This window comes from Lutra lutra, chromosome 1 (genome assembly GCF_902655055.1).
Source record: "Lutra lutra chromosome 1, mLutLut1.2, whole genome shotgun sequence".
NCBI lineage: Eukaryota > Metazoa > Chordata > Mammalia > Carnivora > Mustelidae > Lutra > Lutra lutra.
In genome coordinates this window covers 128,886,412-128,910,651 of record NC_062278.1, presented here as the reverse complement: position 1 = coordinate 128,910,651, position 24,240 = coordinate 128,886,412, and the positions used below count along the sequence as shown (strand labels likewise).

The window sequence follows — 24,240 nt, the reverse complement described above, 5'->3', positions numbered from 1 at the left end:
CCATGACCTGAGCTTAAGGCAGATGCTTAACCAACTGAGCCAGCCAGGCACCCCCAAAATCATTTATTGAAGAGCCTTACCTTTTCCTCATTGAATATTCTTGGCTCTCTTGTCGAATATTAGTTGGTAGTATATATGAGGGTATGCTTCTGGGCTCTTGATTCTGTTCTATTGGTTTGCAAGTATGTTTTTATGCCAGTACTATACTGTTTAAAAGATTACTATAACTTTGTAGAATAGTTTGAAATAAAAAAATATGGTGCCTCTAACTTTAATTGTCTTTGCCAGAATTGTTTTTGTTATTTGGGGTCTTTTGTGGTTCTATACAAATTTTATTTTATTTTATTTTTTTAAAAGACTTAAAAAAGAAAAAATTTATTTATTTATTTATTTGACAGAGATCATAAGTAGGCAGAGAGGCAGGCGGGGGGTGGCTCCCTGATGAGCAGACAGCCCATGTGAGGCTCCATCCCAGGACCCTGAGATCATGACCCGAGCTGAAGACAGAGGCTTAACCCACTGAGCCACCCAGGCGCCCCTCTATATAAATTTTAGACTGTTTTTTTCTATTTCTGTCAAAAATGTCATTGGAATTTTGAAAGGAATTGCATTGAATCTATAGATAGCTCTGGGTAGTATGGACATTTTAACAATACTCTTATCCAGGAACATGTGATCTCTTCCATTTATTTTTGTCATCTTCAGTATCTTTCATCAAAGTCTTAGAGTTTTCAGTGTATAGATCTTCCACCTCCTTTGTTAAATTCATTTGGAATATTTTATTATGCTTGATGCTATTGTGAATGGGCTGGCTTTTTTTTTTTTTCAGTGTAGAGAAAGCTACTGGTTTTGGTGTTTATGTCCTTTTTTATTAGTTATGTGTTAGTATGCTAAGCAATCCCATTCTGCACTTGCAGAACTTTTAGTATCTGCATATTAGTGCCATCTCCCCTCTTTAGTCCTCCACAACTAATCGTCAGGTCTTAAGCATTCTACATCTTAAATATTTGATGTGTTTAATGAGAGTGTAATAAAAATGCTACAGATTGATTTTTAAAGGACTAGATATTCCATGAAAGAAGTAATGAGTGGCATGCTCCGCTAGGTGATAAAATATAAAGTGAAATAACAAACTGGTTCATTAATTTATAAATAAATAGACCAGGAGAACAGAATAGAATTGCGAAATAGATGTGAATATACTCGAATATTTAGCTTCTGATGAAATGGATATTATTCTTTTTTTTTTTTTTTAAAGATTTTATTTATTTGTCAGAGAGAGGGAGAACGAGAAAGTGAGCACAAGGCAGGCAGAGGGATAAGCAGGCTCCCTGCTGAGCAAGGAGCCTGATGTGGGACTCGATCCCAGGACGCTGGGATCATGACCTGAGCCGAAGGCAGCTGCTTAACCAACTGAGCCACCCGGGCGTCCCGAAATGGATATTATTCTATTTAGCGTAACCATAATGTCAGTTTTTTGTATCAAAGACCTCAGAGATTCCAGCATTACTAAATTCTGGTTGACATTTCTCAGTCATCATCTTACTTGGCCTTTCAGCATTTTACTTAGCTGATCATTCCTTCCTCTGAAACTTGGAAGCACCATGATTCTTGGATTTCTTCTTCTAGCTCTTCTCTCCTTCCCTGGGTGATTTTTATCCCATCTCCAGACTTTAAATATTCAACTCTTTGCTGACAGCTCTCAAATCTGTGTCTTCCGGATGGAACACTCCTGAACTCTAGGATTACCCATTTGGGTACCTACCAGTGTTTCCATTTGGCCTTCAGTGGTATCTCAAACTTCATAGATTTTGGTCTCTTACAAGCCTCTTCCAAGTTGCTTTCCTGCAGCCTTCCCCATCTTAATAAATGGCAAGTCCAGCCTTCCAGTGGCTCAGATGAAAAAACATTGCACCATTTTAACTCCTCTTTTTCTGTCACATGCCAAGTTCAGTTCCAAGTCATATTCATTCTACTTTAGAATGTAATCTAAAATTATATTGCTTCGTATGTCTTACTACTTACACTGCTACCATATTAATTCAAGCATCCCACCTGGATTATTGCAGAATGCTAATTTCTCTCCCTGATTCTGTCTTTGCCTCTCTCCCACTTAATTTAAAAATTTTTAAGCACTGTTAATTGTCTCATACTCAGGGAAGTACGTAAAATATGTAAGTTTGACAATTATTAAGTGCAAATCCATGTAAATAATATGAGTTCAAGAAATGACCTTCAGGAACCCTGCTCCCATTACCTTTCCTAATCACTATTGCCTCCTTTCATCCTGTCCAGAATTATTTATGATCTCAGCTTTTATGGTAATTATCTGTATATGCTTTGCTTTATAGTTACAAGTTGTGGCTTGTTGCCTGTTTTGACCTTTAATATAAGATGAAATCATATAATATTCATTCTTTTGTTCATTTTTTTGTGTGTGACTATGACTCTTTGTTTTTAAGATTTATCCATGTTCTTTGTAAATATAGTTCATTCATGTTAATCTGTAGTAAATTATCTTAACATAGTCATCTGTTCTACTACCTTTTGTGTTTAAAGATTTTTGCCATTGCCATTGATACTGATATAAACATTTTTTTTTCTTTAAAGATTTTATTTATTCATTTTACAGACAGAGATCACAAGTAGGCAGAGAGGCAGGCAGAGAGAGAGAGGAGGAAGCAGGCTCCCTGCTAAGCAGAGAGCCCGATGTGGGGCTCAATCCCAGGACCCTGGGACCATGACCCGAGCCGAAGGCAGAGGCTTTAACCCACTGAGCCACCCAGGCGCCCCTGATATAAACATTTTTTAAAAAGATTTTATTTATCCACTTATCTATTTGACAGAGAGAGAGAGATCACAAGCAGGCAGAGAGGCAGGCAGAGAGAGAGGGGAAGCAGGCTCCCCGCCAAGCAGAGAGCCTGACACGGGGCATGAGCCCAGGGCCCCAGGACCATGACCTGAGCCCAAGGCAGAGGCTTTAACCCACTGAGCCACCTAGGTGCTTCGTGATCTAAACATTCTTAAACCTGTACCCTGGTTTCAGGTTCTCAGGGTAAGAGCATAGTTATGTCATAGGATGTACATATCTTCAGCTTTTTAGGGTAATGCCTAACTGTTCATTAAAGACGGTGCAGCAATTTACACTTCTATTTGCAGTGTGTGAGAATTTCACTTGTTTCACATCCTTGCCAGTACTTTTATTAGTATGATTTAATTATGCCAGTTTGCATGTGGTGTGATCTTTCATTGCATTTCCATGACTAATGAGATTTAGCACCTTTTCATATGTTTCTTCTTTTGTGGTGTGCCTGTTCATCTGTTTTGCCCATTTTAAAAATTGTGGGTTTTTTCTTATTTTTAGTTCTTTTTATATTCTGGATGTAAGTTCTTTATCAGTTATATGTTGCAGCTGCCTTCTCCCACACTGTGATTTGCAGCTTTCCTCCTCTTAATGCTACCTTTTGAACAGAGTGTTTCAAAAGTCTTTATTTTGAAATTTCGAGTTTTCAGAATTCTATTATTTATTTATTTATTTTTAAAGATTATCTTTATTTGCGAGTGCATGGTCAGGGGGAACAGCAGGGGCAGAGGGAGAAGCAGACTGTCCACTGAGCAGGGAGCCATATGTGGGGCTTGATCCCAGGACCTCAGCCAAAGGCAGATGCTTAACCAACTGAGCCACTCAGGCAACTAAATTTTCAGAATTATTAACCATTCATGAGTGGGTTGTATATATCATGTTTCTTTACTCTTTAATGCTTCTGAATATAATTCTTAAGAATTAGGATATTTTCTTTCACAACTAGTTAATAAATTCAGAAAGTTTAACACTGATATAGTCCTTTAAAAAATTGTGGTAAAATATACACAAAAAAGTCAAAAATGGAAAATTTCAGTTACAGTTCTATGGCATTAGGTATATCCAGATTTTTGTGATACTAGCACCACCAACAATCTCCAGAAATTTTTCATCTATCCCAGCTGAAACTTTTTACTTATTAAACACTAGTTTACCATTCCCTACTACTCCCAACACTGTTCTCTCTGTGAATTTTTGGAATCCTATAGTATCTGCCCTTTGTGACTGGCTTATTTCATTTAGCATAATGTCTTCAGAGTTAGTTCATGTTGTGACATGTGTTAGAATTGCCATCTTTTAAAGGTTGGTTAATATTCCTTTGTATGTATATGCCACATTTAAATATCCATTCATGTGTCAGTGAACACGAATTGTTTCCATCTTTTTTTTTTTTCTTCCCCAAAGATCTTATCCATTTATTAAAGAACACAGCGGGAGAGGGAGAAAGAGAAGCAGACTCCCAGCTGAGCAGAGATCCCAATGTGGGACTCAGTCCCAGGACCCTGAGATCATGAGACCTGAACTAAAGGTAGATGTGTAACCACCTGAGCCACTAAAGCCACCGCTGCTTTTTTTTTTTTCTTTAAAGATTTTAAAAAATTTATTTATTTGACAGAGATCACAAGTAGGCAGAGAGGCAGGCAGAGACAGGAAGGGAAGCAGGCTCCCTGCTGAGCAGAAAGCCCGATGTGGGGCTCTATTCCAGGACCCTGGGATCATGACCTGAACCAAAGGCAGAGGTTTTAACCCACTGAGCCACCCAGGTGCCCCCCCCCCCCTTTTTTTCTTTGTTAAGATTTTATTTATTAGCAAGAGAGAGCACACAGGTGGAGGGGGTGAGGGAGAGGGACAAGCAGACTCCCCACTTAATGGAGAGCTAACGTGGAACTCTGATCCCAGGACCCCGAGATCATGACCTGAGCCAAAGGCAGATGCTTAGTGGACTGAACCATCCAGAGACTCCAGCTGTTTCCAGCTTTTGGTTATTGCAAATAAACTGCAACAAATATTGATGTACAAGTTTTTGTACTGTTTCTCTGGTGATCTCTTTTTGTTCTTTGGGGTATATACCTAAGAATGGAATTACTGGGTCAGGTATTATTTCTCTTTAAAATTTTTAGGAAACATCATCCACTGTTTTCCACAGTGGCTGCACCAGTTTGCATTGCCACCAACAGTACATGAAGGATCCTTTTTTCCCCACATTCTTACCAACACTTACTGTTTCTTGTATTTTTGATTTCAGCCATTCTTTTTTTTTTTTTCCACCTCGCAGCCCATGATTTCAGCCATTCTGACAAGTGTGAGGTAACATTTCTTTTTTTTCCTTTTTTTTTTTTTTTAAAGATTTTATTTATTTATTTGACAGAGATCACAAGTAGGCAGAGAGGTAGGCAGAGAGAGAGAGGAGGAAGCAGGCTCTCTACGGAGCAGAGAGCCCGATGCTGGGCTTGATCCCAGGATCCTGGGATCATGACCTGAGCCGAAGGCAGAGGCTCAACCCACTGAGCCACCCAGGTGCCCCATGAGGTAACATTTCATTGTGGTTTTGATTTGCATTTCCCTGATGAATAGTGATGTTGAGCATCTTTTCATGTGTCTGTTAGCCATCTGGATGTCTTCTTTGGAGAAATATCTGTTCATATTTTCTGCCCATTTTCAGTGGGATTATTTTGGTGTTGAGTTTTGTTGGTGTTGGATATTAACCCCTTATCAGATGCATTGTTTGTAAATATTTTCTCCTATTTAGTATGTTGACTTTTTGTTTTATCATTTTCTTTGCTGTGCAAAATCTTTTTTTGTTTTGATGTAGTCCCGATAGTTTATTTTTACTTTTGTTTCTTTTGCCTGAGGAGATATATCTAGAAAAATGTTGCTTAGGCCCCTGTTAATTTTTGAATTACTTTTTATTGTCAAGTTATAGGAGTTAAAATAAGTATTCTGGATATTAGTCACTTATCAGATATGTGATTTGCAAATATTTTCTCCTATTCTGTGGGCTGCCTTTTCATTCTGTTGGTAGTGTCTTTTGCACAAGATTGTAATTTTGATTAAGTCCAGTTTATTATCTTATGTTGCCCCTGAATTTTTGTCTATATCTAAGAAGTGTTGCCAGATCCAGTGTCATGAGACTTTGCCCATTTCCTAAGTGTTATGCTTTTAGCTCTTCTTTGTAGGCCTTTGATACCTTTTAGTTAATTTTTGTATATGGTAAAACATAAAGTTCAACTTCATTCTTTTGCATGTGAATATGCCATTTTCCCATCACCATTCATTGAAAAGATTGTCCTTTCTCCACTGGATGATATAGGTATCATTGCCAAACTGTTTGAGCATATGTATGAAGGCTCATTTCTGGGCTTTCTGTTTTTGACTGTTCTATATGCCTTCATGCCAGTACCACACTGTTTTGATTCCTGTAGCTTTGTAGTAGGTTTTGAAGTCAAGAAAGTGTGACACCTCCAACTTTGTTGTTCTTTAAGATTGTTGTGGTTATACAGAGTACTCTGAGATTCCTCATCAATTTTAGGATGGGCTTTTCTCTTTCTGTAAGAAAAAGTCATTGTGGTTTTGATAGGGATGGCATTGAATCTGTATAGTTTTTGGTAGTGTTGACATCTTACAGTATTGTCTTTCATCCCATGAATAGGAGATGTCTTTCTATTTATTTGTGAATTTTTAAATTTCTTTCAGTGATGTTCTATAATTTTTAGTGTACAAATCTTGTGCCTCTTTAGTTAAGTCATTCCTAAGTACTTTATTCTTTTAGAAGCTATTATAAATGAAATTATTTTTGTAATTTCCTTTCCATATTGTTTGTTGTTGCTCTATAAAAATGCAGCTAATTTTTTTTAAAGCAGGAGAAAATCAAATTTAATTTAATACCTCCAGAGAATCTACACAGACATGGAAATTCTAAAAATAGTCAGGTAGAATGAGGGATATTTGTAGTCCTGAAAAAGGAGCAGGAAGATGAAAAAGAGTAAATGTTTGGTAAACAAATGTTTGCTGAGCCACTCAGAAACAATGGGACATTGAAGACTTTGAGCAAACAGGCCTTTTTAGGTTCCTCCCTGTCTACCATACCTAGTTCGTGGTATCACGTAGTTATCCATGGGGATAGCTATCTTTCTGGAGCAGGTCCTCTATCTAAATTCTTTTCAGGCAGTTGTAGGGAAGGTAAAGAGCTTTTCCTGAATCTGCTGGATATTGATTGCTTTTTATCTTAAAATAATCTTCATGTCAAAGTGGCTCATTTTGGGGCACCTGCCTTGGCCCCTGCCATGTCAAGATACAGCATGATTCGGTGAGCTGAATTAGTGACCCGAATTAGACCTAAGAAAACTGCTAGCCAGCAGTGACAGAATACTTAAGTCAATTCATTGCCTTTAAAAAAAAAAAAAAAAAAAGGTGGTTTAAAAGTGTTTTTTTGATATTTTTAAAAATTTAAATTCAGTTAATTAACATATAATGTATTTATTGGTTTCAGAGTACAGGTCTGTGGTTCATCAGTCTTATATAACACCCAGTGTTCTTACATCATGTGCCCTCCTTAACATCCATCCCCTAGTTACCCCATCCCCCTACCACCCTCGCCTCCAGCAACCCTCAGTTTGTTTCCTGTGATTAAGAGTCTCTTGTTTGTCTTCCTATCTAGTTTCATCTTGTTTTATTTTTTCTTCTCTTGCCCTATGATCCACTGTTTTGTTTCTTAAATTTGCTTTATGTGGCTTTTGTTCCCTGAAGCCTTTCTGTATAGCTTAGAGGATGAGAATGAAAATGGCGGCTTCCCAGTCTCTGGCCCCAGAGCCAAAAGCTCGGGTCCCCACTCCTCAATGAGTCCTCAGCGAAAAGCCGTCAGTCACTCCTGTCTCCCTAGTCTCCAGCTACACTCCATGCTCACCTGGTCTGTGACTGATTGTTTCTATTTCTGGCACATGACCCTGCTTTGGGTCTCCAAACCCTGCAGATTCCTTTGGCATGCTCCTACGCTGCTCCTCCCAGAGGAGGAAGGGGGAGTCATCTGTTCTGCTGCTGGTTGGGCCCCTGTTTAGAGACTAGTCACCCATATGTGCTGGGGTTCATGGTTTATGGTAACCCCAAGCTGAGAGCCCACTTCTGGGCTCACTGTTTTCAGCTGGTTTCCCCACTCTGGTGCCTGGAAGCTTGCCTCACTCAGGCACCCCTGGTCTTCCTGTGACCCCAAGGATCTGAGACCACACTGTCCCAGTGGGGGTTCTACTCACCCCCCGCTGTCTGAGCAATGTCCCTCAGTGGAGCAGACTTCTAAAAGTTCCAATTTTGTGCTCTGCTGCTCTACCACTTGCCTGGAGCTGACTGATGGAAGTTCCCTCCCTCTCCCTCACATCTATCTTCCTGTATATTGCCTCAGATTCACTTCTCCACACCTCCTACCTTGCAGAAAGTGGTTGCTTTCCTATTTGTAGAGTTGCAGCAATTCTTTTCTTAGAACTTTGGTTGAGTTCACAGATGTTCAGAATGATTTGATAGCTATCTAGCTGAATTTCTGGGACCAGATGAAATTAAGGTCTCCCACTCCTCCACCATCTTGGGCTCCTGTTTCTGCCTTAAAAAAAAAAAAAAAGTGGTTGAATGTAATTTCCAGTTTGCTTTTGAATTTAGATGCAACCAAACCTCCACTCTCAGCTATGCATTAAATGGCGGTGGTTGTTGCCTCCTTTTTCATCTTATTCTGAAATAATCACTGTGGACCCAGACCTAATACCCCTCCTTGAGTCTAAGCAATTCAGGCAACTGAGAGGGTGTCTGAAATGTAGCTAATTTTTTGTATGCAGCAACTTTGATTAATTTTTTTTTGGGGCCCCTGTGGAGTCTTTAGGGTTTTCTATATATAAAATCATGTCATCTGCAGACAGATTTTTTTTTTTTACATCATCATTTCTGATTTGCAGGTCTTTTTTTTTTTTTTCTTGCCTAATTGCTCTGGCTATGACTCTTAGTACTATGTTGATTAGAAGTGGTGAAAGTGAGGATCCTTGCCTTATTACCTGAACTTAGAAGAAAAGCTTTCAGTCTTTCACCACAGAGTATGATACTAGCTGTGGGTTTTTCATAAATTGCCTTTATTATGTTTTCTATTTCTAGTTTTCTGAGTATTTTTATCATGCTAGGATGTTGAATTTTGTCAGATTTTTTTCTGCATCAATTGAGATGATCATGTAATTTTCTTCCCTTTGTTTATTGAAGTATTTTTACATTGATATCTCTGCAGTGGGCCATTCTTAAATGTCAAGTAAAAATTCCATTTGGTCTTGCTGTGTAATTCTTTTAAAATGTTGAGTTAGTTTTGCTAGTAATATGAATATTTTTGCATCAATATTTATATGGGATATTGATCTGTAGCTTTCTTCTATTGTTGTCTGGCTTTGGCATTAAGATAATGGTGGGTCTTAGGAAGTGTTTCATCCTCTAATTTTTTTGGAAGAGTTTGAGAGGAATTGATATTTAATTCTTCTTGAAATGTTTGGTAAAATTCACTGGTGAAGCCCTGTGTTACTGATTAGTCTTATAGGTTGTTATTTTAAGAATTGTTCATTTCATCTGGGTTATCCAATTTGGTGTGGAATTGTTTGTAGTACTCTTATCCTTTTTATTTTTCTAGAGTTGGCAGTAATGTCCCTATTTTCATTTATTTTAGTCCTTTGACTCTCTATTAGTCCATCTAGCAAAAGATACGTCAGCTTTGCTAATCTTTTTGAAGAATGAGCTTTTGGTTCCATTGAGGGGTGTGTGTGTGTGTACATGTGTGTTATATCTTGCTTTTCTATTTTTTCATGCTCTGCTCTGATCTTTATTTTCTTCTTTCTGGTAACTTTAGGTTCAGGTGGGTTTTTTTTTTTTTCCCTTAAGGTATAAAGTTAGGTGATTTGGGATCTTTCTTTTTTCCTAGTGTGTTTACAGCTATAACTTCCCCTCTTAGCTCTGCTTTTATTGTATCAGACAAGTTTTTATATGCTGTGTTTTTACTTTCATTTGTCTCAGGTTAATTTTTCAATTTCACTTGACTTTTGTCTTTGTCAGAGTGTTTTTTTTTTTTTTATTTAAAGAGTGTGATGTTTAATTTCTACATATTTGAATTTTCCAGTTCTCCTTCTGTTCCTGGTTTCATCCCAATGTGATTGAAATCATACAAGCTGTTTTTGTCATCTTTTTAAATTTATTAAGACTTGTTTTATGTGTGTTCAGTGTGTAATCTATCCCATATAATACTTTAATCTCTTTTACCATTCAGATTCTGTTTGGTCAGTTGTCCCAATAATGTCCTTTATAGTATTTTTTTTCTTCCATTAAAGGATCCATTTGGGAATCATATACTGCGCTTATTTACCATATCCTATTAATCTTCCTTTAATCTGCAACAGTTCTTCAGACTTTGTCATGATACTGACATTTTCAAAGGCTACAAAACAAATTATGAGATTGTTCCTCAGTTGTGTTTATCTCATGTTTCCTCATGACTAGATTCAGTGTAGTTATCCCACTGTGTCTACTATGTAACTGATGTATCCTGCTCAGATGATCACATCTAGAGACAAGTGATGTCCATTTGCCCCTCATCCATGATATTTGATCACTGTTCGAGGTGTTGTCTGGTTTCTCTGCTGTGTATTTATTGTTTTTCCTTTTGTAATTGATTAATACTTATGGGGAGATAGACACCATGCAAGGATGCTACTTAACATTATACTTTTTCTCCTTGATTTTGCATCTATCAAGGATATTTGTCTAAAGCAATTTCTACAAAATTGGCATTTACCAACTCTACCATTTGCTTCATATCAGTTGGCATCCTACCCTAAGGAAGAGCCCTGCTTCCTTGGGCATTTGTTTAGTTCATGAACTTGTTATTATTGTGGGTTCCTGGATTTCCTGTTCTACTTAGGTGTTTCTAATCCATTTCTAGCATTTGTTTTCATGTTCAAATTGTCCTCACTTAGCCAGTGGGAGTCCCTTCAAGCTGGCTTCTATGCCCTTTTGATAGGAGAACCAATGTGAAATGTAAACTTTATGAGTAATGTGTCTTAGTTCTTGACACAGTTGACACAGTTTTTCTACCCCAAAATCATGAAGATCATTTTTCTAAAAACTTTATTATTTTACCTTTTATGTTTAAATCTAGTTGGAATTGAAGTTCACACATAGTATGAAAGAGAGGCTAGTTTCATTTTTTTCAGTACAGTTACCTAGTTGACTGAGAGGCTTTTATTGAAAAGCACATCCTTTCCTACTGTGGAATGCCACCTGTGTCATGAATCAAGTGTCTGTATATCAAGAATGTTTCACAGAGCTCTTCTGGGGTCTGTTCGCTTATCCCTGTGCCAGCACCACACTGTCTTCATGACAGGGGCTGTATGACAAGTACTGAGAGTTGGTATAGCGAGTTATCCCTCCTTATTCTTCAAGTGGGTATGGGATATTCTTGGCTCTTTGCAATTTCCAGTTTGTTTGTTATTTTTTAACAACTTTGAGATATAATTCTATGATAACTGCACATATAAGAGTTGGCAGTTTGAGTTTTGACACATGAATACAACTGCGAAGCCACGACCACAATCAAGATAATGAACATAGCCAGCCCCCACAAAGGTTTCTTCATCGTAATCCATCTTTCCCTTCCTCTCAGCCCTGTCTTCTGGTAACAAACCATTCATCTGCTTCCTATCAAAATAAACTGACTTGCATTTTGTAGGATGTTATATAAACAGAATCATTCAGAATGATATTTTCTATCTATAAAACACATACAAAAAGTATATTCTTTTTAGGTGGGTGGTGGGAAGGGTGGATGCTGGATTCTTTCATTTGGGATAATTATTTTGAGATTTCACCTGTTGATGGATATTGGATTATTTTCCAGTTTTTGACTGTTACAGATAATGCTGTTCTGAACATTTGTTGTTTTTTTTTAAATTTTTTATTTTATTTTTTTTTTATTATTATTTTTTTTTTTCTTAAAGATTTTATTTATTTATTTGACAGAGAGAAATCACAAGTAGGCAGAGAGGCAGGCAGAGAGAGAGAGGAGGAAGCAGGCTTCCCGCTGAGCAGAAAGCCCGATGCGGGGCTCGAACCCAGGACCTGGGATCATGACCTGAGCCGAAGGCAGCGGCTTAACCCACTGAGCCACCCAGGCGCCCCAGTTGTTTTTTTTTTTAAAGATTTTATTTATTTATTTGACAGAGATCACAAGCAGAGAGGCAGGCAGAGAGAGAGAGAGAGAGGAAGGGAAGCAGGCTCCCCGCTGAGCAGAGAGCCCGATGTGGGGCTCGATCCCAGGACCATGGGATCATGATCTGAGCCAAAGGCAGAGGCTTTAACCCACTGAGCCACCCAGGCGCCCCATGAACATTTGTTTATGAGTCTGTGTGTCTGTGTGGAAGAATGACCTTTCTAGCTAGACCTTTCTAGCAGAGTTCCAAGCCAAGGTTCCATAAAACAAACTGATAAAACACCCATATCAGTCTAAGAACTAATTTCCTTAGTACATAAAAATAAGTATTCAATAGAAGAATGGACAAAGAAAATGAACAGTGAGCTGCCAGAGATGACTATAGTAAGATATTGACTGCAGAAATGCTTGTTATAGCAAAATACTGGAAATAACCTAAATGACCATCGGCAGGTACAGTTAAATTATTATAACTATCCTACTGTCCTGATATGGAATGGTATTCAAGAAGTTTCAGAACAATGTATGTAAGACATTGTGCTGGGAAGAAAATAAGAGGACAGATATATATATTAATGTTCACATATGTATGGATGTCTTGCAAAGAGAGAAACTGACAGTGGTTGCCTTTGGGGAGGGAAATTGTTGGCCTGGAGATTAAGGACTTGGATATAGACTTATATTCTACTATATCACCTATTCTTTTTTAATGTTTTACAAAATGCCTTTAAGTTAAAAACTGAAAATTAAATGCCTGTCACTCTTTAAAAAATCATTGATTTTCCTGGTCTCCAAATGGTTTAACTTAAGGTGGCTGGTTAATTTTAGGTAAACTATATGTACTGTCACAGTGACTCAGTTTCCCCATTTATAGTACTGGGGCTTACTGACACAGTCCCATAAAGTGCTTTAGAAGAATGCTTGGTGCATAGCAAGCTCGGATAAGACTACCAGTTAAGGTGTTTACAGATAAATGACCCTGCAATGTTAGGCATACTGCAAATAATTTTGCTGTGATAGAACCGTACAGTGAAGATTTTCTTAGTAGACAGTGAGGCAGGGAAACCTTGGGGCTTTAGTTTGGATAGGTATCTTTGAGCAGCATCCCAAGCTGGTTCTGTCAACATATCACTAACTTCTCTGCATTTGTCTTGGCTATATCAACTCTAAGGTGCTCTGAGATTGATCCTTCTGGAATTCTGATTTCAGGACACCTCCTACCTGTTCATCACTGGCCCGGATGTTGTGAAGTCTGTCACCAATGAGGATGTTACTCAGGAGGACCTTGGTGGTGCCAGGACCCATACCACCATGTCAGGTTAGAGTCCTCGAGGCTCACCTTACTGTTTTTAAACACTGAGAAGTGAACACTGTCAAAGAGAATAGCGAAAATCTTTTATAAATGTCATTTAACTGGCCAATTTCGAGAGAAGTGTGGTATGGTGTATTTTACAGATATAATAATAAAGATAGATTTAGTAGCTCAGATTTGTTAAACAAAAGCAGGCTACTACTAAAGCTTTGATAGTCTTTAAAATTTTAGAACTAACCGAAAGGGTGGCTGCAAGAGGTATAACACACTATATATATAAAAATACACACACTCTGTTGAACCTTTAAAAATGCTGTCTTATGACTGTCTTTGAATCCGAAGTTGAGGTATGTCTTAGATGGCAGTATCACCAATTGCCATTGACCAGGTATGATCATAATGTGATGGTCATGGCCCACATTTTCATAAACTTGGTCATAGCTCTTCATCTTTTCGAGGTTATATGCCACACATGCAGAGTTCAAAATGTACTAAGATTATTCTGTACTTCGGACTGAAACAAAGGTTATTGTTATACAGAGTGGCATAGAATTAGTAGTAGGGCATGAATCTGACATTAATGAAGACTTTGTTGTTGGAGGAGTGATGGGAATTCCATATATTTTTGGAAAAAGACATCAGGTTATGAAAGGATTGTCTGCAACAAAATAAGCGGTGTAACTAAAGGCAGGAGAAATTGCCTCTTGGAAAGATTTCAAAGCAATGAGAAGCTGGTGTGACCAGTTTGCACACTTCATTGTACTATGGTTAAGACATTGGGTCGTCACTTAGTTGTTGGCATTTCTTTCTTAGTAAGTCACACCTCTATTACATGTGTGAAGTCTTCCATTTGATGAAATATATGTGTGTGTGTGTGTATTTTTTTTTTTTTTAAAGAGATGGTGGGAGGGGCAGAGGGAGAGGAAAGGAGGAATCTTAAGCAGACTCCATGTACAGAGTGGAGCCTGACATGGAGCTTGATCTTAAGACCCTGAGGTCACAGCCTGAGCCAAAATCAAGAGTTGATGCTTAACTGACTGAGCCACCCAGGTGCCCTGAAATTTTTTTTTTTTTTTTTTTTTAAATTCCGAGCTCTTGATCCCACCCACAAAACTTGTTCCTTTTCCACCTCAGGTTGGCATGAGCTTTGACTCATTCCTTGCCCTCAGCTCTGCTCAGCTCCGTCTCCAGCATACAGCTAGAATGAGAACTCTTCTCATTGCTGACTCCCCCACAGCTGGTCCTCACACCTTTATCTCAGGGTTTGGTAGCAGTTTTTCTTTTTACTGGGATCTAAAGTAAAGTTGAATATTGGTGACAGCTGATGTATTTAGCTGTATCTCCAGAGTAAGACCTAAATGATACTCTATACATACTTTCCCTTGTTTTTAAAACCAGCTTTATTGAGATATAATTTGCATAATATACATGTGACATACTCAAAGTATACAAGTCAGTGATTTTATGTATTCATTGTTTTTCAGTTATCACCACAATTTTAGAGCCTTTTCCTCATCCTCAGAAAGCCTTGCATCCATTAGCATTTGCTCCCCGTTTCCTCTAAACAGTCTACCTCTAGGCAGTCACTGATCTACTTTCTGTTTCTGTGGATTTGTCTAGAATATATGTGGAATGGAAGTAAATGGAGTCCTGCAAGATATGGTCTTTTGTGAGTGGTTTCTTGTCCTTAGCATGCCATTTTTAAGGTTAATCCATGTTGCAGCATGGATAGTATTTCCATGTATGACTATACCACTTTATGTATTCATTGAGCGGTTGAACACACAGATTGTTTCTGCTTTTTGGCTGTCATGAATATGCTGCTGTAAACATTCATGTACAAGTTTTGTGTGACAGGCTTTTGTTTCCTTTGGGTATATACCTAGGAGTAGAATTTCTGGGTCAATTGGTAACTCTCATTTTTTGAGGAACTGCCATGCTCTCCTTCAAAGTGGCTGCACCAATTTATAAGTATTTCTTGAATAAAAGAATTCTGTGTTGAGCATGAAACAATTTATTCAGCAGATGTTCATTGCGTGCCTGCGTGTCAAGCATTATTCTATGTGTTGGGAATAGCTTTGTGAAAGGAAAAGACCCATGCCTCCATGTGGCTTATATTCCAGCACAGGAGATAGACGATAAACGACCTGATAAATAAGGACATTGTGTAGTATATTAGAAGGTAAACCGTGTTATTGAAAAGGTAGAACAGGGATTGTTGTGGTTTGAAATAGGATAAGAGCAGGCCTCTCTGTGAGGGTAGCAGGTGAGCAGATCTGGGGTTAATGGCATGAACATCTAAGGGAGAAACATTGAAGGCAAAGGGAGTAGCCAATACAAAGGCCATGAGGAGGGAGGGTGGCTGGCATGTTCAGTGAACAGCAAGGAGGGTAGTTGGAGATGTGATATAAATCTGGCTTAAAAAGCTCAGTTTGGCTACTGAGTGGAAAAGAGGTGGTAGGGGAAAAGTGGAAAGGGTATCTGGGAGAGAGTTTCTGGTCCTATTTTCTCCATCACGTCTGTGGTGGTGTTTGGCAGTTCTGTGATTTCAGAGTTTTTTTTTTTCTTTTTTTTCTTTTTAAGATTTTTATTTATTTATTTGACAGAGATGACAAGCAGGCAGAGAGGCAGGCAGAGGAGGTGGGGGAAGAAGGCTCCCCGCTGAACATAGAGCCCAATGCGGGGCTAGACCCCAGTTCCCTGAGATCATGACCTGAGCCAAAGGCAGAGGCTTAAACCACTGAGCCACCCAGGCGCCCCCAGAGTGTTCTTGAGGAATGATGGCTTCGTTCCTCACTAGAGCCAGGAGGTTCCCCTCCTTCACCTCCACCATTCCTGAATACCATGAAATTATGTGCCAGCCATTATTCTTTTCTTTTTTTCCCCCCAGCTTTATTGAAAGCTAAGTGATCTATAACTAGGTGTAATTCTGGATGTGGGACTGTAGATGGGCCTGGGCTCTCCCCTGTTAGAACTGATATTCTAGGGGAGCTGTCATTCAGAAAATAGGGAAATGGACAGACAGGTGTTGTAGGGGAGGGTGTGAAGAAAACGCCTGCACGGGATGGGGATGACACATGAGGGCTAGGGAATAAAGAAAGGTGTGACCCTGCCAAGGTATGGGTGCAGAGCAGAGGGGACAGGCTACACAAGCTGCAGGTCAGCCTGAAGGTGTGTGGTGTCCCATCCTCACAGAGCTGTTAGCACAGTCTTCTGCAGACATGCCCTTGAAGGGACAGGTGGACATGAAATAGCATCTTTGGGCTGGCAGGTGGCCAGGCCCATTAAAGCCTCTCTGTTTTCTCAGGCGTTGCCCACAGAGCTTTTGAAAATGATATTGATGCCTTGTGTAATCTCCGGGAGTTCTTCAACTACCTGCCCCTCAGCAATCAGGACCCGGCTCCCATCTGCGAATGCCATGATCCCAGGTGAGTTGCCAGCGATAGCACCGACTTGCATTTTGCAGCTTGGCTAGCCCTTTTCTGGTTCCTCTGCCCTAGTAGGATCTACAGGGTGCAGGAAGAGCCAGTGGCTGCCCTCTTGGGCAGCTTGGAGTAGACTGTGGCATGGAGCCCCAAGGCACCCAGGTGTTGGCATGGTGGCGGCATGTCTGAATACAGGAGCAAAGAAAGATTTGCTTTGTATTCACCTTTTTTTCTCCTTGTAATAGCTGATAAATAGCTTGGGAGTAAAAAATGCCCCACCCCCAAATGACTTCTTTGAGTCTCAGTTTGTCCAGAATTGGAAATGGGAAGTATTGCTTATTTTGACGCGTAACATGAAACGGGGCAGACAGCATGCCCTTTAAGAAACGTGGCCACACACACCTGCCTCTGGCAGTCCAGGGGAGGGTGAATTGCTGGCCATCCAATGAAGACTTTCTCTCCTTCTTGGTATTGGGGCTGCTGCCTAATACAGGCACACTGCTTTGAAAGCCAGGGGTTCAGCTGGGGAACTATTGCTCCAGATCTCTGGCTGCTTTCATCTCCATTTTGTTTCCACTCTGAGGTGCAAACTTCAGACTCAAACTATTTCAAACTCATTTGGCCTGGACTTTGTTTTACAGAAGAGATTTAGAATTCTGTCTCACAGGAAGAAGCCATTTTTGGACAGTGCTCTGTGGGATGGACCTGGGATCCCACCTGCCTCATCCCCACTCCTCAGAGGACCTAACCAGTGGTGTATTATGTGTAGTTATGAAAGGGAGGGTGGTCACAGGCCCAGAGTGATGGGCACGGCCTCCTTTTCTGAGAAGCTATACTATTTGGGGTTCTTTTTTTTTTTTTTTTAAGATTTTATTTATTTATTTATTTATTTATTTGACAGACATAGATCACAAGTAGGCAGAGAGGCAGGCAGAGAGAGAGGAGAAAGCAGGCTCCAAGAGCCCGATGTGGGGCTCGATCCCAGGACCCCAAGATCATGACCTGAGCCGAAGGCAGAGGCTTTAACCCACTGAGCCACCCAGGCGCCCCCTATTTGGGGTTCTTGAAAAGTTTAGGACATCATTTGAATGTATTAGGGCCCAGGGGCCTAGGAATGACTGAATATCCTGATTAGGCCCAGCCATATCTCCTTCCAGTTTGATCCCAGAGTAACTATATGTATAAATAGCAAATGAAAAGTAAGGGAATACTTGATCCAGTAGAGCTATGCCTGGTTCCCTAGTGTAGTGTTCTCTGGGAAGTTGGGCTTGATGGGGCATGTGGCTTTACCAGTCCTCAGGCGAGGTGTGTACACTTCAGGGCCAGCACAACCCCTGCCTGCCCACATGGGCCAGGAGGGGATGAGAGCATGCGGGAGAGGGGCATGTTGCTGCAGAGTCCTCCTGTGCGGGGGAGTGGACCCTGGCGGGCTCCCTGATCAGCCACATACATGTGTGAGGAAACAGCTCTGAGCCTAAGTGACTGGTTAGTCCTCAGTGATTCTACCCATGAGAGGGCCTGCCATTTTCTTTTTTTACAGAAGCTCCAGCAGGTTTATTTTCTAACGGAATGTGAATCCACAATGTTCAACAGCAGAACTCTTAGCTTTGCATTTCCAAGTCCTTACTCTTTTATATTTAACGTCCCAGGAAGTGAGAGCAGGACTTGCCAGAACAGTGTGGTCTTGACTGCAGTGTCCTATAGTGCCCCCCATACTGTGGGAGGTACTGAGAGGATAATTGATGGAACCACATTCAGGAGAATAAGCTTTTTTTTCCCCCTATAAATCAAAACAAAAATCTTTTGGGTTACTATCAAACTCAGGCTCAGTTTGACATGGTGGTAAGAAAGGAATGCATCTTTCAGGATACTTTGCAAGCCCAGCAGGGACAGAATCCACTCATCCCCCCACCCTCACCCTGTGGAGTCTCTCCTATCCTCCAGCCACTGGCCCTTCCTGTGCTGATTGTATTTGCTTCTTTTTTTATCCAAAGTGACCGTATGGTTCCTGAGCTTGACACAGTTGTCCCTCTGGAATCGACCAAAGCCTACAACATGGTGGACATCATACATTCTGTAAGTGCCACATTTGCTGGTCTTGTCTGTGCTAGCTCAGCTACATCCGTGGTCCCTGTGCTTTGGTATAGGGAGGAAGTACAAAACCCACAGGCTTTGACACTGGACAACCGGGCAGAGTGTGGGTGGGCACAGGACAGGGGCCACTCAGTAATGTGCTCTAGGAAGAGCTAGTGGTGGTAGCCATCGTACTGGCTTTCCTGGACTTGAGGGCTGGAGGGAAGAGGAGCCAACTGGGCCAGTTGATTTCAGGGGTCGTTAGACAGCACTGGGAGGTGCATAGAGAAGGGTCTGTGTCCCCAAAGTCTGGAGTTGAGGCCAGGGAGACTTTTTGTTAGGTACCTTTGTTTGGAACCTTGCGCTCAGTGGGCATTTGTTTCTCTATAGAGATGGAGAGCAAAAGTACACGTGACATGGGTAGTTTTAGGTCCAAAAAAGGTTTTTAGTCCAAAGAAGGTAAAATAGGGTCTCTGTCATCAGGTCCCCTAATTCTCCTTTTGCTCTGTAGAGCCCCAGCTGCCTGTGGGACCTGTGGGTGCTGGAGGAAAGCCCCAGAGCCCTACTCTAGTTAGGCTGGGCCCTCAATGTGCCTGTCTGACCTCCCCTCAGCACCTGTTTTCATCTTCTTTACTTCCTAAGGCTGGATCTAACCCCTTTCTTCTCTGCTTCCCACTCTGGTGAGATGACTTGGGCATTTCCTTTGTGGAGAAACTTGAGAGTATAAAGTTCTTACTCCCTGTAAGTGACCATTTCTCCCTCTCACTGTCCTTCCATGTCTCCCCAGACTCAGAATGAGATGCTTCTACCTGGGCTTCAGACTCCATCCTTCCCCATCTGATGTCTTGCTTTGACTAGACAAAATCTCTTAATTTCTTCTCCTTTTAACTCCTCCCCCTAGCCATAAATACATATAAGTGTGTATAGATTTTTTTTGGCTGCTAAAAAAGAAAAACAAAAGCTCTCTTAGCCCAAATCCCTCTTAACCCCTCTTAACCCAGTTTAATTGCTGTCCAAATTCTTCTGTCCCTTTTCATTTAAAGCTCTCTTTTCTTTTCTTTCCTCCTCACTGGAATCTGGCCTCTGGTTTTCTCCCTCTTGAATGACAGACCTGCTAATGACTTCTCTAGTTGCTAAATCCAGGGGAATAAAGCATGAAATAGTTATAGTTACAGAGGTAACCATTATGAAAAAATACTTTTGCTTAAGTAACCAAAAAATGTATCTCAAACAGATCCCAAACAAAGTGCATCACATAGAGAAAGCGAAGACTTTCCACACAAGCGTCTGAGAGAAACCACCATCCTGACTTTTGACTGTGTAAATTAGTTTTTGTTTGTAAATTTTTTAACCACTGTATAAATGGAATCCTGTGGTGTTCTGTGTCTTGCTTCTTTCACTCAATATTGTGAGATTTGTCTGTATTGTTCTCATTGGTCTCTTCAGCTTCTTGTATGAACAGACCATAGTTGATTTCCTGTTGGTGGGCATTTGGGTGGTTTCTAGTTCAGCACTGTTACAGACAGTTCTGATATGAACACTCCGTTGTGTGATTTGGTAAGTAAATTACACATTTCTGTTGGATCCATACCTTGGAGTGAAAGTACCATGTCATAAGGTGCTCATGTGTTCACTTTAGTAGATATTGCCAAAGGGCTTTCCAAGGGATTATGTCAATTGGTACCCCCCACCCGCAGCATCTAAGGGTTCTAGTTGCTTCACATTCTCTTCAACACTCGGCTGCTACCATGATGCCTTCATTATCGAGAGTTTATGGATGCTTTTACATTTGATAGGGATAGTTCTTCTTCTTCTTCTTCTTTTTTTTTCAGTTAGGCATCATATAGTACATCGTAAGCTTTTGTTGTAATGTTTAGTGATTTATTAGTTGTGTATAATACCCTGTGCGCATCACAATATGTGCCCTCCTAAATACCCATCAGGTGGTTCCCCCATCCTACCCACCCCCTCCCTTCTGTAACCCTGTTTTTTCCCCTGCTTGTTTGCTTTTCCATATGAACTCTAAAATCTGTTTTGTTTTGTGGGTGGTGGTGGTGGTGGTAGAAATAGGGAATCCTGTTGTTTATATTGAGATCTTTTTAAAATCATGTACTAACTTGGGATAATTGATGTCCTTATGTATCTGAAACAATCTAAAAACATAGGTTGCATTTTTACTTGTTAATGTGTACCTTTTCCTCTTGAGGATTCTTCTAAAGATTTCCTTGTGTAGGTTTTTCATATTTTTTGTTAAGTTTATTCCTAAGCATCTTACCTTTTTACTGTAAAGGGAGTGTTTTCTACCTTCTAACCATTTTTTTTTTGTGTATATTAAGTTACTGATTCTGCTATCAGTTTTCTTTCCTATTGCCTATTAAGTTGTCTATTTGTAACAGTTTTTACTGTTAATTTTTTGAAGTTTTCAAAGTGTAATAGTATACTAACTACATGAATATAGCTTTTTTTTTTTAAGATTTTATTTATCTATTTGACAGACAGAGATCACAAGTAGAGAGAGAGGCAGGCAGAGAGAATGGGGGAAGCAGGTTCCCTGCTGAGCAGAGAGCCCAATGTGGGGCTCCATCCCCCCCACATTTAGGTCTTTAATCCATTTTGAGTTTATTTTTGTGTATGGTGAAAGAAAGTAGTCATTCTTTTATTTTTATTTATTTATTTATTTTAACATGTGTTCCACAACCAGCATGGAGCACAATGTGGGGCTTGAACTCACGACCCTGAAATCAAGACCTAAGCTGAAATTCGGAGTTGGATTCTTAATTGTCTGAGCCACCTAGGCGCCCCAAGAAAGTAGTCATTGCTTTGCATGTAGCTGTCCACTTTTCCCAATGCCATTTGTTGAAGGGACTGTTTTTTTCCCATTCCATATTTATTCCTCCTTTATTGAAGATTAATTGACCATATTGTGGGTTTATTTCTGGGCTTTCTATTCTGTTCCATTGATCTATGTGTTTATTTTTATGCCAGTACCATACTACTGGCGGCATTATGACAACTTTGTAATATAACTTGGTCTGGAATTGTGATCTCTCCAGTTTTGAGATTGCTTTTGATATTTGGGGGTCTTCTTTGGTTCCATACAAATTTTAGGATTATTTGTTCTAGCTCTGTGTAAAATGCTATTGGTATTTTGATAGGGATTGCATTAAATCTGTAGATTGCTTTGGGCAGTATAGACATTAAAATTTTTTAAATTTAAATTCAATTAATTAACATACAGTGTATTATTAGTTTCAGAGGTGGAATTCAGTGATTCAGCAGTCTTACAGAATACCCAGTGCTCGTTACATCACATGCCCTCCTTAACAGACATTTTAACAGTATTTGTTCTTCCAGTCCATAAACGTGGAAGGTCTTTCCTTTCTTTGTGTTGTCTTGAATTTCTTTAATCAGTGGTTTATAGTTCTCAGAGTAGGTCTTTTACCTCTTTGGTTGTTTATTCCTAGGTCTTTCATTGGTTTTGGTGTAGTGGTAAATGGGATTGTTCTCTTAATTTCACTTTCTGCTGCTTCATTATTAGTGTATAGAAATGCATCAGATTTCTCTCATGGATTTTGAATCCTGTGACTTTACTGAAATCAGTTATCAACTCTAGTAGTTTTTCAATAGAGCCTTTAGGATTTTCTCTTTATAGTATCTTGCCATCTGTGAATAGTGAGAGTTTACTTCTTCCTTACCAATTTAGGTACCTTTTATTTCTTTTTGTTGTTTGATTGCTACAGCTAACACTTCCAGTACTATGTTGAATAAAAGTGGTGAGAATGGACATCCCTATTTGCCTGACCTTAGGGAAAAAGCTCAGTGTTTGCCCATTGAGTATGATGTTCACTGTGGGTTTTTCATGTAAGGCCTTTATTATGTTGAGGTATGTGCCCTCAGAACCTACTTTGTTATTGTTTTGGTTTGTTTCCTGGTTTTGTTTTTCTTTTAGAGAGAACACATGTGCGAGTGGGGAGGGGCAGAGGGAGGGAGAGAAAAAATCTAAAACAGGATCCACGCTGACATGGGACTCTCACATTTCTGAGATCATGACCTGAGCTGATTTCAAGAGTTGGATACTTAACCAACTGAGGCACCCATAGAGCCCCTGAACCTGCTTTGTTGAGGGCTTTTATCATGAATGGATGTTGTACTTTGTCACATGTTTTTTCTGCATCTATTGAAATGATCATATGGTTTTTATCCTTTTTCTTATTGATGTGATGTATGACACTGATTATTTTACTAATTTTAAACCACCTTTGCATCTTGAGATTAAATTCCACTCGATCGTGGTGTTAGATTCTTTTTTAATGTATTGTTGGTTTTGGATTGCTAATATTCTGCTGAGGATTTTTTGCTTTATTTATTTATTTATTCTCAACATAGTGCATACCCTCCCCCATGTCCATCACCCAGCCACCCCATCCCTCTCACCCTGCTCCCCTCCAGCAGCCCTCAGTTTGTTTCCTGAGATTAAGAGTCCCTTATGGTTTGTCTCCCTCTCTGGTTTCAGCTTGTTTCATTTTTTGCCTCCCTTCTCCTATGATCCTGTTTTGTTTCTCAAATTCCTTGTATCAGTGAGATCATATGATACTTGTCTTTCTCTGATTGACTTATTTCGCTTAGTATAATACTCTCTAGTTCCATCCACGTGGTTGTAGATGGCAAGATTCTGGTTTTTGATGGCTGTGTAGTATTCCATTGTATATATATGTGTGCACACACACACTCATATACACACACACACACACACATATAATACCACATCTTCTTTATCCATTTATCTGTTAATGGACATCTAGGCTCTTTTCATAGTTTGGCTATGGTAGACATCGCCACTATAAACATTCGGATACACATGTCCCTTCAGATCACTACATTTGTATCTTTTTTTTTTTTTTAAAGATTTTTAATTATTTATTTATTAGATAGATCACAAGTAGGCAGAGAGGCAGGCAGAGAGAGAGAGAGAGAGAGAGGAGGAAGCAGGCTCCCTGCTGAGCAGAGAGCCCAATGCGGGACTCGATCCCAGGACCCTGGGATCATGACCTGAGCCAAAGGCAGAGGCTTTAACCCACTGAACCACCCAGGCGCCCACTACATTTGTATCTTAAGTGTAAATACCCAGTAGTGCAATAGCTGGGTTGTAGGGTAGCTCTATTTTAAACTTTTTGAGGAACCTCCATACTGTTTTCCAGAGTGGCTGCACCAACTTACATTCCCACCAACAGTGTAGGAGGTTTCCCCTTTCTCTGCATCCTCACCAACACTTGTTATCCCCGACTGGTTATTTTTAGCCATTCTGACTGGTGTGAGGTGGTATCTCACTGTGGTTTTGATTTGTATCGAGTGATGC

At 39.9% G+C, this 24,240-nt stretch overlaps 1 protein-coding gene across 1 annotated transcript in view; it reads left to right on the top strand.

The window, feature by feature from the left end:
- The window catches only part of PCCB (propionyl-CoA carboxylase subunit beta), a 108,614-nt gene that overhangs the window by 34,046 nt on the left and 50,328 nt on the right, over positions 1 to 24,240 (top strand). The window contains exons 7-9 of the mRNA XM_047736261.1: positions 13,284 to 13,392; positions 16,694 to 16,814; positions 18,806 to 18,887. Of these exons, the coding sequence (XP_047592217.1) occupies positions 13,284 to 13,392; positions 16,694 to 16,814; positions 18,806 to 18,887 (312 nt within the window). The remainder of the gene's footprint in view (positions 1 to 13,283; positions 13,393 to 16,693; positions 16,815 to 18,805; positions 18,888 to 24,240) is intronic.